Source organism: Zootoca vivipara, chromosome 11 (assembly GCF_963506605.1).
Source record: "Zootoca vivipara chromosome 11, rZooViv1.1, whole genome shotgun sequence".
Taxonomy (NCBI): domain Eukaryota; kingdom Metazoa; phylum Chordata; class Lepidosauria; order Squamata; family Lacertidae; genus Zootoca; species Zootoca vivipara.
Genome location: NC_083286.1, coordinates 6,721,558 through 6,737,421, shown reverse-complemented (window position 1 = coordinate 6,737,421; position 15,864 = coordinate 6,721,558). Strand labels below are relative to the sequence as shown.

General features: G+C 40.9%; 1 protein-coding gene across 4 annotated transcripts in view; it reads left to right on the top strand.

Moving 5' to 3' along the window:
• LOC118076759 (uncharacterized) overlaps nt 1-15,864 on the top strand; it is a 49,649-nt gene that overhangs the window by 2,355 nt on the left and 31,430 nt on the right. For 3 of the 4 annotated variants that reach the window (XM_035099743.2, XM_035099744.2, XM_060280075.1), the window contains exons 2-7: nt 719-2,854; nt 5,099-5,213; nt 6,796-6,878; nt 7,224-7,349; nt 9,190-9,248; nt 9,531-9,681. In XM_035099743.2, coding sequence (XP_034955634.1) covers nt 835-2,854; nt 5,099-5,213; nt 6,796-6,878; nt 7,224-7,349; nt 9,190-9,248; nt 9,531-9,681 — 2,554 coding nt within the window. In that variant the 5' untranslated portion in view covers nt 719-834. The remainder of the gene's footprint in view (nt 1-718; nt 2,855-5,098; nt 5,214-6,795; nt 6,879-7,223; nt 7,350-9,189; nt 9,249-9,530; nt 9,682-15,864) is intronic. The other variant, XM_035099745.2, reaches the window with a different exon arrangement.

Here is a 15,864-nt window from a genome sequence, read left to right as displayed (position 1 = left end):
GAGAGAATAGTGGAATGTCCTAGTTCCTCTTAGCTTATATTATTCAATAGGTGACTCAGTGAAACATTTTGTTTCATGCCTACTTGCTGCTTCTAATAACAATCTTTGGTGGCTGAGTGCCTATACATTTAGCAGTGATACTCAGTAGCAGAGAATTCTGCATATGTATCTAAGGGGTCTCCCAACAAATACACACACACACACACACACACACACACACACACAGCCACACACAGCACAGTCCAATAAACCCCATGGGGTTATAGCAATATTGATAGCAGTTGAGGCTATAGAGGTAAGAATTAGGACTAGATCTGCTTAGCTTCAGCAAAATCGCAACATTTGTACAAATAATTCATTGGGCCCTTTCCCATCATATTGTTCGTTTTTTCATGCATGGTATTGATAAGCCATCTTACAGCTGCGTTTTTAGGACATCTCACTACAAGACATTAAAACAATTTAAAATAAATAAACAATGAATTTTTGTTTTTCTATTAACTTGACTGCTTGACACTCTCTTGATTTTCAGTGGCCTGGTTTTTGCTACAGTCTTGTTAGTGATCCCTACCTATTAGACAAATGCAAAAGTTAAGAAGGTGGCCCTGACTATAAAATTTATGACAGAATATACATTTTACCCATGTGGACTATCCTGTTTGCACTGCCAATAAATAATTAGAAAAGCTTTCATGTATATCTCTGTTTGTTTCAACAGATGGAGCATCTGTCTCCTAAGGTAGAATCACTCTTTGCTGGAAGTGAAATTGATATGGCAGGTACACAGAACCTGACATTCTTACGACATAAGCGCTAACTTTCTATGGAAGGACAATGTCTGGCTCTGTTGGTGATGCCAATAGCCCAAATTCAGTCAAGGCCAGAGGTATCCCATTACATTCTGTAGCTAATGCTAGAATGGGCTTTCAGCAGCCCAACAAGTTGGTAAGCAAAGGAAATCATTCAATTCAGAGACTCTCTAGAGTGAGCTATCCAAGAATGGAACAAGAAACAAGTAACACAAATGAACCAAAACACAGAAAATGTTTAAGCAGTACCTACATATCAAAATTGGATAATCAACTACTTGAGGATGCAAGCATTCCTGAGACACAGAAACTCAGAATGGTTGCAAGCTGGGCAGAATTGTTTCATGCTACATCTGTTGTTGGGGACAACCTGCAGGAAACTGGAAAATCTACCTTGGATTATGATACAGTGGTTCAAAAGAGCAGTGGTGAAGATGCCATAAATAAAAATGCTGACGATTTGGAAACGAAGCTATTACATGCACATGTTTTAAATCCTTTCATAACCTCTGAAAATAGCTCAGCGCGGGCTGAAAGATGTACTCCTGCTTTTTTATGTTGTAATACATCACCTCCTCCTTGCAATAGTTCTGCTCGAGCAACTAAGCCTGAGAGAGAAGGAAGGGATATTATGCTTTCCACCAAGATATCAGAAGAATGTGAAGTTGAGGATGAAATGCATAGTAGCACAAGAGAAGCCAGTTCTTTAAATGCTCATAATGTGTGTAAACTTGATGATTCATGTACAATTACAGTGGACCTGCACAAAAATAAAACTTTTTTTTGGCCTCCTCTCAGTGATAGTTCAGATGAGGAATTTGCAGATGTGAAGATTGATTGTCTAAAACTACCAGAGAGCAAGGAACACACAAGCCCTCTTAACAATAATGCCTTATTTGAGGCAGAAAATATTAAACCCATCAATTTACCTGTGCTGGAAGGCAGACACTCCTTCACCAAAAATTCTGACATTTGTCAAAAATGGAATCCAGGAACAGAAAAGCTCTTGGAGATCAAAGAACACAAATGCAAGGATTTCATGTGGACTCTCAAACCTAAAGCTTCCAGTGGGACCAATGTTGTTGGAGAGGCTACAGACAGAAACATCCCTTTTCATCTCAAAGTAAAAAAAGATGCATTAAGGGATAGGATTTCAGACTTTCAGCCTCTAAAGAAAGGCGTCGATCAGAAAAATGCATTTAAATCTGAGCCTATGCTAGGGATGGATAAAACTCTAGAAAGGAAGAATATCACAGAACAACAAGCAAATAGTACATCTAATGGAAATGACTGTAGCAGAGAGGAAAGGGAAACAGAATTTAAATTCCTGATGAAAGATCCAGACGTGCAAATTAAGAGTTTCTGTGGGAACACATTATTGAACCCTTCAGAAAACAGTACTTCAGTCTGTTTGAATCACAGTTATAAAAACACTTACTTGGGCAGTAGTAGTGACTGCGTTTTGTTAGACATTCTTCTCCAGGTTACTGATAGTGTAGAACACAAGTCCAATACAGTTCCAATATATGTGCACGGTGATAGACATGAAAATATTTCTGAGGGTGTTGCAAAATCAGTAGTAGGTTCTAAAAAGAATACAGAAGATTTTCTTGTCCCAAGAATAAAAGCTGATGGTGATGAGACGCTATTTTGGAATAACAAATCCCAGTTTGATCCCAATCACAGTGATAGTGTTTTGGCAAAATATTACTTCTATTTGAGTTATCTCAATAAGTCCAAAAGGCTTCAGCAAGAGGTTGGTGGCAATCTTCTTTCTTGTCAACAACATTTTGGAATTTCTAAAGAAGCAAAAATATCTGCACTCGACTACCATAAGGGTGGTAATATGTATGCACATAAGGCTACTGAATATACGAACAATGACCTAAGCTACTGTGAGGATAAAAGTTCTGAGGTTATAAAACAGCAAAGCCTTCCTGAAAAACAGGAATCAAAGTCGTCTTTTTCATGTAACAGCCCTGAACATTTATCTAATCTATTATCGGTGGAAAAGAAACAATTGGAGAATGGGCACATTTTGAAAGGTAAAAATAGACTGATGTTGTCTAGCAAGATTGTGATGTATATGATTGTATATGATTGTATATGTATATGATTGTGAGGTATATGATTTCTTTCCCTTTTGCATAAAACAGGCACCCCCAAACTTCGGCCCTCCAGATGTTTTGACCTACAACTCCCATGATCCCTAGCTAACAGGACCAGTGGTCAGGGATGATGGGAATTGTAGTCCAAAACATCTGGAGGGCCGAAGTTTGGGGATGCCTGGCATAAAATAATGTGTCAAAATAGCTACATTGTTGTGAACATGGAATATAAGTAGATATCTGCCAAATTTCATGGAAATGGCTTTATTTATACACAGTCTGTGTGATCTCAGTTTTCTGTGTTACAAACATAGCCTTCAACCCGTTTGTAAACCCATTAACACACAAAATATGTTTTAAAACTTGTAGCCTACGCAAAGGCTTGTATCAAACAACCTAGTGCAGGCACCATAGGATTGCACTTTCCATAGGTTGCACGTCATACTTTTAAGTGCCTTCAGTTAAGCTTCTGTCGCACCCAGAGGCTACTATGTGTGTGCAAAATGAGTTTGAAAATTGCTCTAATGATGATGTGCCTCCTTTCTCAGGGACTTTGTATGGGGGAAGAGATATCTGCCTGTTAATGTACTCATCAGCCCCCAGGGCTTTCTAGCCACTTGGAGTGGCTTGGACCTTCACAAAAAGATGGAGGCAGCCCTTTGACCACCTCATAATAATCAAAGAATATTTAAAAATCCACATTTTTATGTGGCTTTTCAGAAACAACCAATAATATGGGGCAGAACATCCCTGGAACTGGCCACATGCAGAACTGAGACACACTGTAAATAGACTGATCCATCCATTCCTAGCAAAAGGATTGGCATTTCTCAAAATAGGCTAGTAAATGCTGGGAATTATCAATGAATATCTTTCCCAATACAGTATATTATTTATTTGTTATGATTCTACTTAATAACAGAAGAATTCTGAGTGACCTGGTCCCATGCTACTCTAGTAATGTTTATAGTGTGGAATCAATATTGGGTGGGGTGAACTAGATGACACTGCCCCAACTCAGCTCTGGGTTCATTTGAGGTTGTGTCACATCATGGAAATGGCTCCTATGCCTCTGCAATAATGCATGGGCAGAAAAAGAAGGCGAAGTACAAGCAGGAGTGCATGGCCAAAACAACTGTTTACATCAAGATCAGCATAAAGCTTAGGAAGGCTGGTTTCAAGCCAGGCTGGTTATTGCTTAGTCTAATTGCTATGACACCACTCTTGATAACAGTGGTGGAAGTCCTCTTCTGGTCACTCATGTAAGGAGAATGTGAAAACAAGTGTGTTGTGGGAACTCTATGGTCTGTTCTCCCAACACTTCGTCATAATCAAAAAGCAGCTGGATCAGAGCTCTGTTTTCGATTGGAACAGAAGGTGTGCTCTAAGGGAGTGCAGTTTACCCTTTCCCTTTCTGTAATGATTTTGTGACTGAATCTCCCTTCAACTCCCTTTATCATGCCTGTTTTCACCTCCCAAGCAGAGCTAATAGCAGTTGGGAGAGGGGAGATTGATTGTGGAAGTAGTTGGGAGAAGAGTTAAACACTTTCTCCCTAGCACCACCTCTGCTGTCAAAATCAGAGCATCCACAGCTGTTTTTGAGGTTTACTTTTTAATTTGTTTCATGAAAACGTTGGGAGAACTCACTATGGATCTCATGGGCCATATCTGTTTTGTCCATTTTAAGTTGGCTTGTGTACCATCCATGCCTTATGCTTGGCAGTGGATTAAAAGAGAAGATGGTCTGAATGTATACTGTATTTGGGAATGAATTCATACGAAAATATTGCCGCTGTGGTCTAAACCGCTGAGTCTCTTGGGCTTGCCGATCAGAAAGTCGGCAGTTTGAGTCCATGCAATGGGGTGAACTCCTGTTGCTTTGTCCCAGATAAATAGGTACTGCTGTGGTGGGAAGGTAAACGGTGTTTCTGTTGCACCAGAAGCAGTTTAGTCATGCTGGCCACATGACTCAGAAAGCTGTCTGGACAAATGCCACCTTCCTCAGCCTGAAGCAAAGTGGGCGCCACACCCCAGTCACTGGACTTAACCATCCAGGGGTCCTTTACCTTTACCTCATATGGAAATACGCATCCATGTTTATAGATGGTTATCTCATATCCCTTGAGTATGCTTTTATTGTTATGACTATGGAACTAACTGTGACTGCATCGTGCTTTGAAGGCAAGAAGCTTTCAGGGGCCATGAAAATCAGCATAGATGCAGTTGGTCCTAAGAGGTGTTCCAAGAGATCCATAACTGCATGTGCATCTTTCACACAGAGAGAGCTGAAGCCAAGGTTTGTTTTTTATGTTTTAATATTTTCCATCCTGTGATGTGTTATTGAATGTCTTGTTGGCTTTTGAAAGGGGGACGCATTTACCCTGATTCCCTGCAGATAGCCTAAGTGAAATGTCTGTCTTAATTTCCAATGATGTCAAGATTAAAGTTTTACATAGGAACTAATAGACTAGCGCTTAAAAACTATGGTTTATGTCTTAAAGAGAACTTTGATATACTGTGGTTTTTCCTGCAGACCTCTTCTCATTTAATTTAAAAGGCTAGTTGGGAATGAGTTTCTCTAAGGTGCTGCTGGAAGGAATTTTTTTAATTTTGTTTCGACTACGTCAGACCAACATGGCTACCTACCTGTAACTAGTTGGGAATGAGTTTCATTAGAACTGATACAAGAAACCTTAATAACAGTTGTAATAACTTTCTACACCTATGCGTACATTTTTTCAGCATCATAATTATGGGTTATCAAAATGTATGGGTTTCATCAGTGATGAATATATTCATCATGTTTTGTGCTTACATAGGCAGAGGTTAGCTGATCATTTTTTCTTTTGGAATATCTTTTGTGTGAATTAATTTAAGCAATTAAAATACATTATTTGCCTTTTTTAACTGATTAATTATAATTTAAATAAGTTTGTGTTTTACGGAAACAGCAATATTAGGTGTCTTTTGCAAGCATTAAGGATGTGTAAAGTACTTACAATCTAATCCCTGTTACTATAAATAGCTATGTTTAATATTTTGTTCTTTTCTTTAAAAATTTAATAACCCCTCAAAGATAAACATGTATGTTCTTAATCTGTAGTTTGCCCAACTGAAAGCCCTTCTCCACAAAAATATTGCGAGAAAGGTCACTATTATTCTTTCTTTTTAGATACTTTAGAGGGGACAGTGGCTCAGTTCAAGCATGATAATTTTGAGCTGATTAAACCTTGGTTTATTGGCCATGTGCCTGTGTGTTCCATCCTTTCCTGCATATTTATTTATCCTTTGTATTCCATTTGTTGCCTAATCTGAATGTGTCCAGGTGACCTACACACACAATTAAAAAACAACCATCCTTTTTAACAATAAAACAATACTTTGCTTTGGCAAGTCTATCTCTTGATTACAGTTTCCTGTGACTACTGAACCTGGTTTTATCTTCTGGTTTGTAAGTCCCAACTAAACCATGGTTTCTTGGTTTGGATGTGAGAAGCAAGAATAGATTCATATAGGAAGGGACAAGGAAGGGGAATGTGATGATATAAATCATTCTTCGAGTGATAGCAAATGATAAGCCATGGTTTATGTCTGAACTGTGTCACTGTCTTACCCAAGAATGAGAAAGGAATTGAAGCCATATATCCAACATAGATGTCATCTTTCCCCAACCTGGTGCCCTCCATATTCATTTTCAACTACATCTCCCATCATCCTGACTATTGGCTATGCTGGTTGGGGTTGATGAGAGTTGAAGTGCAAAATATTTAGAGGGCCCCAGGCTGGGGAATGCTTTTCAAAGTCAAACACTCCATCCATCCATATTGGCTCTTGTGGAGTATTTTTTCATTCACTTTTGTTTGTTTTTCTTTCAATAGATCACAATATACTCAAAGACCAGCACAGACCAGTGAAAGAACAAGGAAAGGAAGTTATAAGTCGCAGAGCCGTCCATCTTCAGGTGTGTGAAATCTGGAGTGACCTACTTGGTGTCAAAGCCTCTGTTCTCATATTTGTTTCCATGCATTGCATGTGAAAGGGGTGCAGGATTGTGGCAGTTGGCACTGTCCTTGCAGGAAATGAGAGGTGCCCCCCTTATTCCTCATGCTCTGCATTGTGGAAGGCTTCAGATTGAGACGTGGCAGGAAGACCTGTGTCTGCTGTAATTCTGGCAGATGATGTCAGACATCCTGGATGATTTGACTCAGAATTTTTTTTTTTAATCTTGTACCTAAATGTCTGTAGAATAGGATATATTGCTCCAATAAGCTCCCCCCCCCAGTTACACATTTCTGCTTTAATATAGGCTGCAACCCTTGTAAACAGTCCAGTATGCATTCCATCTCTGAAACAACTGTACCATGTAAAGATCAGAAGAAAACATCTAATAATCAGAACACAAGGAAAAGTTTTCTTAAAAATGCAAATGCATGTAAGTGAATGTCTGTATATATATTGTGAACTGATATACAGCTGTCAGTCATTCTGTGATGGGGGGGCATATCTCTTTTGTTTTTTCATAGAAGTGAAACCAATTGTATACAGAAAAAAAACCCCAAACCCCAATTGGGTATGCATAATCTTCAGGGCCTCACCTAAAGCAGCACAGTAGATTTTGGTCCTAATGCATTTAGCATGTGATATCCATCATTGGGCAATCTGCACTGTCCACTTTAGTGAAAAGGAAGATGTATATGTGTGAATCAGTTGGACAAGCATGTGAATCAGTTGGACAAATATGATGAGTGTGTATTTTCTCATTTCTCTGGAAGAGTAACTGCGTTCAGAAAATCTACAGTCCGGACAAAAAACACGTGCCTGCCCTCACAGCTCTCTTGCTTGTGCAAGCTCCTCCATTTATTTCAATGGGGAATTTTACTTATTTTCAATGAAATAGGTAGGAAAGCTTGGTATGCCCATCTCAGCTTCTGCGCCCGTAAGAAATAGCTGAATTATGGCATCACAATTTACAATTTGTTGGAAAATGAGAGTATCCCTAAACATTTCTTTTAGAAAAAAAAGCACTGGGCATACATGTACAAAGGTTTCAGGGTGAGACTGAGAAGCTGCACTCTGGTGACAAGAACATAAGAAGCCATCTTATACCAAGATAAAGGGTCTATCTAGCTCAATATGGTCTGTTGACAGTCAGCAGCCCATCCAGGAATTTGAACACGAATCTTCCTTTCCCCTATCTTACCCGGAGATGCCATGGTTTGAACCTGGGGTATGCAAAATACAGTAAGTGCTCTACCACCGAGCATTTTGTGGAGGTGGGTGACATACTTGCAGAATATTATTCTGTGATCCTTGTTGATCCCTGCATGGAGAATTCAATGGAGACAAATGTGGAGCATGAGGGTGTTTTTGCATCCAGCACCTCCATTGATTAATTGATTATTTATTTATTAATTTGGAGCTTGTCAGTTCCTCCTCCTCCTCCTCCTCCTCCTCCTCCTCCTCCTCCTCCTCCTTGCTTTGCCAGAGCTGAGTTGATTTGCCAATGAGCTCCTGAAGCAAGCAGAAGGTGTCATGTGAAAAAAATACCCCAAACCTCTCCTTGGGTAAAGGGCTTACAATTTTTTAATTCATAGATGAACTATATATAGTCACAATGCAAAAGTTGACATGATCCCCTTGGAATACTGGGCTTTTCTAAAATAGCTTCACTGTTTGCAGTTACAGTGGAACCCATTGCTGTGCAGTAATTCTTATAGGCTTATGTCTGTTATAAAGGTAAAGGTAAAGGGACCCCTGACCGTTACGTCCAGTTGTGGACAACTCTGGGATTGCAGTGCTCATCTTGCTTTACTGGCCGAGGGAGCCGGCATTCATCCGCAGACAACTTCCGGGTCATGTGGCCATTATGACTAAGCTGCTTCTGGAGAACCAGAGCAGCGCACGTAAACGCCGTTTACCTTCCTGCCAGAGCGGTACCTATTTATCTACTTGCACTTTGACGTGCTTTTGAACTGCTAGGTTGGCAGGAGCAGGGACCGAGCAACGGGAGCTCACCCCATCGTGGGGATTCGAACCGCCGACCTTCTGATCGGCAAGCCCTAGGCTCTGTGGTTTAGACCACAGTGCCACCCGTGTCCCATATGTCTGTTATTGCCTGGTATTAAAAATATTCAGGCCACAGATTTTTTTGAGGCACAATGCAATTCAGATAAGGTCAAGTTATGTAATATTCTGATCAAAAGGATTCTGAAAGGTTTGCCGAATTAGTGCAACTTTAGGGGATCCCAAGTAAAACCTTTTTGCTTCCACAGGGACAGAACTCAGACAGGAGCACGAAACTGCTGTTAAAGAATATGATGAAATAAATATGGTAAGTATATTTCATGGTAAGTATATTTTGTGTGCTGAGTAAAATAGAAGAAGTTTTGGAAACAAATTTTTAACATAGGAGACTGGCCTGTTTCTGTGCCATCAAAAATAGGCTCCTCACAGCTGCTAGTGAGACAAAGAAAATACAGTTTTAAAATTGGATCAAGTGAGTTTTATTTCCTTGCTGTCTTGCTCAGGTGTCTGTCATTACTTTGTAGTAGATTGGCTGCATTCTGCCCCCCAATTATTTGGCACAACACACAGGAATCTTTTTGATTTTCAGGAATGGCATAGTGACAGCAAGCTTTTACCATGGCTCCTTCTTCCTGATGAATTGTGGCTTTGCATCTTCTCGCTGCTGACTCAGAAAGATATTACTCAGGTTTCCCAAGTTTGTCAACGTTTTTATCGGCTTGCAGGAGATGAGTCGTTCTGTAAGTACTTTGGGAATGGGTAAATAGTAGGGCCTAAGGTAACCAACCTGGTAAATTCAGGCACCATGGTGCCTGCAAAGGCTTTCACTGGTGCCCTGGGCAGGTGATCCAGGTTCTGAGGTTTCATTGGGGGGGGGGCGGGGAGTCCCTAGTCCTCCTAAAAAGAAAGTTATTGAGCAAAATGTGAAAGCACCTTCTAAGCAATTTCTGTGAAATGAGATCAGGTATGGGCACCTTGTAGTGGTTCTGAGGAATGTTCCTTGCTGCTATTAGATAGCAACAGCATCAGTGTATGTTTGTGTAAATCAATATTCAGGACCAGTTAATGATCAGGACCAGTAGGTCATTGTTGACTTAGTATGGTAAGCATAAGATTGTTAGGGAGGCCGTCTTGTCTAATTTTGTCTTACACCACACACTCCCTGGCAGCCATTTTGTTATGTCACATCCCCACATAGCAGCTATTTTTTTGACTGGCGCCTCCACACCCTCAAAATTTGATATATGCCTGTGGGTCCAGAAAAATCCCCCCTTCCAATTCTACACACAGAAACTGACTGTACGGGCAGATGAAAATTACTTCAGTAGTGGTGATGAGACATCTGAGGGCAGAAGGCTTGCTTTCAGGGTGCCAGGCGGCCGAAATGGTGCACACAGCTCTGTGTCCTCCCCCACCCCATTGCCCCCCCCACTCACTGCTCTTCCTGGTGCTTGCTCTCTGCCAACTTGGAACATATACTGTAATGTGACACTAATGGCGTGAGCAGCCATCGCATCAGTAGAGCCATGCCTGTGATACCTATTGGAACCTGTTGTGTTGAATCCATTGTCAGTCATACTCAGAGTAGGCCCATTGAAATTAATCAACATGATTAGCTTAGGTCTATTCATTTCAGTGGGTTTACTCTGAAAAGAATTAGCACTGTGATACAGGCAGTTATACATATTGTGTAAGTTTTCCTGCCTCAAAAATAGGTAAATCCACATCTATCTATCGTCTACTTATTGTCAGCAAAAATCATCCCCCCCCAGCAGAATCCTTTGCTGAATCCAAGTCACTTCTATGAACAGAAGGATGCCTTCTGTTCACAGAAGATCTGGATCCAACCTGCCATGGAGGGGCGGGGGCAGAGCTGCTATACTACCTTCTGGGCAGGTAGGTTGCTACTGCATCCAGCGAGGCAGGGGGAGGGAGGTTGGAGTGGTGCAAATGCACTGGTGAAGCCATTCCTGCACTCCTGCTGGTGTGTTTGCACTGTGCCAGTCTCCCTGCCGCTTTACCCCTCCTGCTCCTACTGGTAGGCAAGAGCAACTTTCCCGCTGAGAAGCTAGAAAAGAGCAGCTCTGCCCCACTGTGTGAGCCATTTCTGGCTACAGAGCCATGGCTTCTTATCTTTGGATAATGAAGGAGCCTTGACATTTTTCTACAGAAAAATTAAGCTTCCTGCTCATTTTGCTACTTACTTCCTTAAATAGGAAAAATGAAAACAAAACGATGTTTGTTTAAAGTGCCAGATCTCATTGCATGAAAGTGTGCCAGCTCCTGCTGGTGAATTTCTGAGAAAAGGAGTGTGCTTAGGACTGTGGCTAGGGAGGAAAACAAACTGAAGGTCAACTGCTGTAGCAGGTACACCTGCGCTTGTGTCACATTCCCACACTGAATTCCAAAGCAAATACTGAACACCTTGGGCAAACAAAGGCGGGCAATTAGACAAAGCCAAGTGCTGCCATGCACTAATGCTGCATAAATGTTGTAGAAGTGAATGCCTCTTTGAGTTTTGTGCTTTGTTTTTAATAACCAAGGTTAGTGTTATGCCTGATCTTTGAATCTTTTCAGAAAACTTCTGATTTGTTTTGTTGTTGAAGCAGCTTGCAAACAAGAGAGAAAAGAGCAAATTTATGGCAGTAGTTTCAGTAAGAGCAGGGAACAGGTGAACTTATGTAGGAACTTCAGTAAATAAGCCAAAACAATAAAATAAGTTTGGTTTCCTGGAGGGCAGGTAATGCAGAGGTCTTTGACCTTTGTGGTGAACTTTCCGGTGACTTGGATGCAGCCAGGATTGCCCTACATATCTTTTATTTCTTTTGATTTTCTGAAGTGAATGCTTTCTGCATGGTTGGTGTTGCAAACAAGGTTTAAACTTTATGGGAAGAAAATTGAAGGAAATAATGATTGAGCAGGAGGAAACAAGGAAATAACTTTCAAGCAATAAGATTGCCAGGATTCAAAGAGGCTGACGTGAAGCTGGGAATACACTCTGAGCCTTACCTTCCAAACACTCACCACTTTCGGTGCTGCATACAGATTGAGGCCAAAGCTGCACCATGCATTTAAAACACTATTATACCACTTCAATAGTTGAGGATGCTGAGAGTTGATAGGGGACCTGTATTACTCTCACAGAGCTACAATTCCCAGAGTTCCATGGGAAGAGGGATCAGTTTTTAAACCAGTTGGGAAATGGTAGCTCTGTGAGGGGAATAGGGAAACCATGATTGTTAAAGTAGTATAATACTGTTTTAAATGTGTGGTGCAGATGTGGCCTAAATTGTACCTAAAACAACACTCTTCTTTCATAGCTGCCAAGTTATCCCTTTTTTACAGGGATTTTCCCTTATGCTGAATAGGCTTCCTCGCGAGAAAAGGGAAAACTTGGCAGCTATGTCTTCTTTCCAACAATTGAATCTTGCTTAACAGATTCCGAATGTTTTCATAGACAAAGGACAAGCTACAGAGGGTTGCTTGTGCTTTCATGGGCTAGGAGTGGGGCCAAAGAGAAGCTTTGGGGAGCACTCTACCATGGAAAAAGCAGTGCTGGAAACAGCCATAGATGGGACAGGAAAAGGAGGAGGCTTCTATGAGTTGAAGACCATATTAAAAAACTGAAAGACCCTAACACCATCATACATGGGTGTTTAGAGGGTGCTAGTGTACAAAAAATGTCCCCTGATTCCACCTTCCACACTAAGGCTGGACGGCAGGTAATACCTTCCCTCCCTCATCTTTTCTTGTTTTGGAAAAGCTAAACTAATAAATTGGTAACAGTTTGTTTGCACAGCTTATAACAGATGACTCTGCTTTGAAAGAGCACTTGATCTGTGAGCTGTTTGTGCCAAGCAAAACTTCACCCCTAAATAAAACACTCTTGAACACAGGAAGATGATTTGCAGCCCTAAAAATGGTACTGATTCTCATAGAATAATGTGTATTCATGCAGTGAGTATTTGCTATGAAGCTCACTGGGTAAACTTGAGATGGTGACTCCAGCCTCACCTACCTCACAGGATTGTTAAGAGGATAAAATAAGGACAGTGAAAGACTCTGAATGCTGTCTCTGAGCTTGGATGAAGGGTGGTATTAAAACGTTCTAACTTCAGTGGAGGGTCCACAGCTGCTCATGGGGGAGTTTATATGGTGGTGTGATCAACCACATACCAGGAAGGGCGAAGATGGATAAATTAAGAGCTGTTGAGGCTTTGAGGGTGAGCCAATAAGACACATGATTGGTATACGGGAGACTATTGCCGAATTAACATGGCTCTGTCCCAGCTATTGAAAAGAGCCAGGTTCAAGGCTCCAAACTGGGCTCCTGACCATCAAAATATACAGAAAATGGTTTAATCTCAAACTGCATATTTCCAAACCATTTTATCTGTACCAATCCATACCATTAACCGTGGGATTCATATTCAATTTATTTATGCACATATGGAATATCTATCGTTTTTCCTTTTTTGAAATAGACAGGATCAAATGCTGTGCCAGGTGATTAGTCACTGTTGGGAAACATGGGTATGGCCAGGACTTTTGTTGGGGGGGCGGGGACAGAACCGACGTGATTGGTCAGTTAGTTAAGTATTTCTATTGTTTTTATTGCTCTAAGAGAGCAAGAGAGGCAGCTCCCCCCGTCCCCCCCCCTTAGCTACATCCGTGTTGGGAACCAATTATGAGTTTTTAAATGTGTAGGGCATGTAGCAATTTTCATCAAACTTTTGCTACCTCCTTGCACTGTTTCTTGGCCAAGTCTCTTTAACAGTTTACTCAACAGCTGAATGCTAATTCCGTTGCTATGTACACTAGTGAGTGACGATAACAGGACACACATGAGGAGAGTCAAGTCAAACCCTTCAAAGAGCCCTTTCCTTGTAAATACGTCTGGATGACTTACTCAGTTCTTGAGAACCTCTTCCCACAATACTGCTGACAACAGGAATCAAATGGCTCAACCCCCCCCCCCATTAAAGCAGTTTCATTAAAACAAAGTGTTTAGCTCTTTCTGCTACATGCTAGGGATGCTAAAGCCTGGGACTTTTATCTCTCTTTCCTTGGCCACAGCACATGTGGGGGCTGCTAGTCAGTCACCTGTAGCTTAACATATCCTGACTGAAGGATCTGGGTTCTTAAACACAAGAAAGAGACCAGGGGAATACAAAGGAGGTATCAGCTGGGAGTGAACTACAGGGAATAAAATCATTTTCATCAGTTGAGGATTAAAAGCTGTTTCCTCTGAGAAGGACGGCGGGCTTGGACACTTTTGGATACTGCCAGGATTGTATTTGGCAGGAATGCTGGGCTTTTAACAAGCCTGAGGCTATGTGAATATGCATATAATTTCAGGTGGTTATTCTTTTTTTGTTGGGATGTTAATAGGTTTTTTAATGCTAGGGCTAATATGCTGGGTCTTGCGCACAGAGTCAAGCAGTGCAGAACTAATTAGCTGACATCACCAGCACTGTTCTGCTGGCCGTGGAGGAAGTTGATACAAGGGAGCTGAACAGCACAATCTGATTCTAGGAATGAAACCGGGCATGACCGACAGCTCAGCTATTCTTCATGCAAGGCTGGACCTAGTTGTGAGCAACGGTCCTCAAGTTCCTCAAATCTGATTAGTTTGTTAGGCTGGAAACAAAGGTAGCTATTGTATTAATTTGACACTTCTGCTTTTTTTATTTATCTAGACAAATACCAGCCTTCATCAAACAGATTCCAGACTAGTTTACAATAAAACAAAGTAAGCCACAACATGCAAAAACAAGATTTTTAAAAGCAGCAGTGAAATGTAATAAAGAAAATGTTTTACTGCTCTTAAGATCATAGAATCATAGAATTGGAAGAGACCACAAGGGCCATCCAGTCCAACCCCTTGCCAAGCAGGAAATATTGGTCCTCATGTGAAAACAGTGATGGCATAAGTGAGAGACCATCAGTATCAAAGTAAGAATTTGTCAGTTTTTTGTTTCTTATTTTTCCAGTGTTAAGTTCATATTGCTACATTTCCATATCAATTTTTTAAAGCCTTCACAAAACTTCACTAGCATTTTAGTGCACAATTGTTCTAATAAACTTTTGTTTGCACTTTTTCTTAATAAGCACATTTCTTCAAACAATTCCCCAATATAAAATAGTTTGTGTGCTTGTTATTGCTATGGACATTTCCCCTAGTATATGAATTTCTGTACACATTTTGTCTGAGAACTGCATCACAAAATTCAGATAAATGTGAATTTTGAAGGATAGCTGCATCTCAGGTAGCAGATTGTTATGGGAAGTAAGAATTACCGTAGGTAAGAATTTCTCCCCCTTCCCTAATAATATGAGGTGCTAAGGTTAGGAATTAAAGTGGTGCCTCAGGTTAAGTACTTAATTGGTTCTGGAAGTCTGTACTTAACCTGAAGCGTACTTAACCTGATGATAATAATAATAATAATAATAATAATAATAATAATAATAATAATAATTTATTATTTCTACCTCTCCCATCTGGCTGGGTTTCCCCAGCCACTCTGGGTGGCTTCCAACAGAAAAATAAAGCACAGTGATATATTAAACATTAAAAGCTTCCCTAAACAGGGCTGCCTTCAGATGTCTTCTAAAAGTCTGGTAGTTGTTTTCCTCTTTGACATCTGATGGGAGGGCGTTCCACAAGGCAGGCGCCACTACCGAGAAGGCCCTCTGTCTAGTTCCCTGCAACTTGGCTTCTCTCAATGAGGGAACCGCCAGAAGGCCCTTGGTGCTGGACCTCAGTGTTCGGGCAGAATGATGGAGGTGGAGACGCTCCTTCAGGTATACTGGACTGAGGCCATTTAAAGGTCAGCACCAACACTTTGAATTGTGCTCGGAAACGTACTGGGAGCCAATGTAGATCTTTCAAGACTGGTGTTATGTGGTCTTGGTGGTTGCTC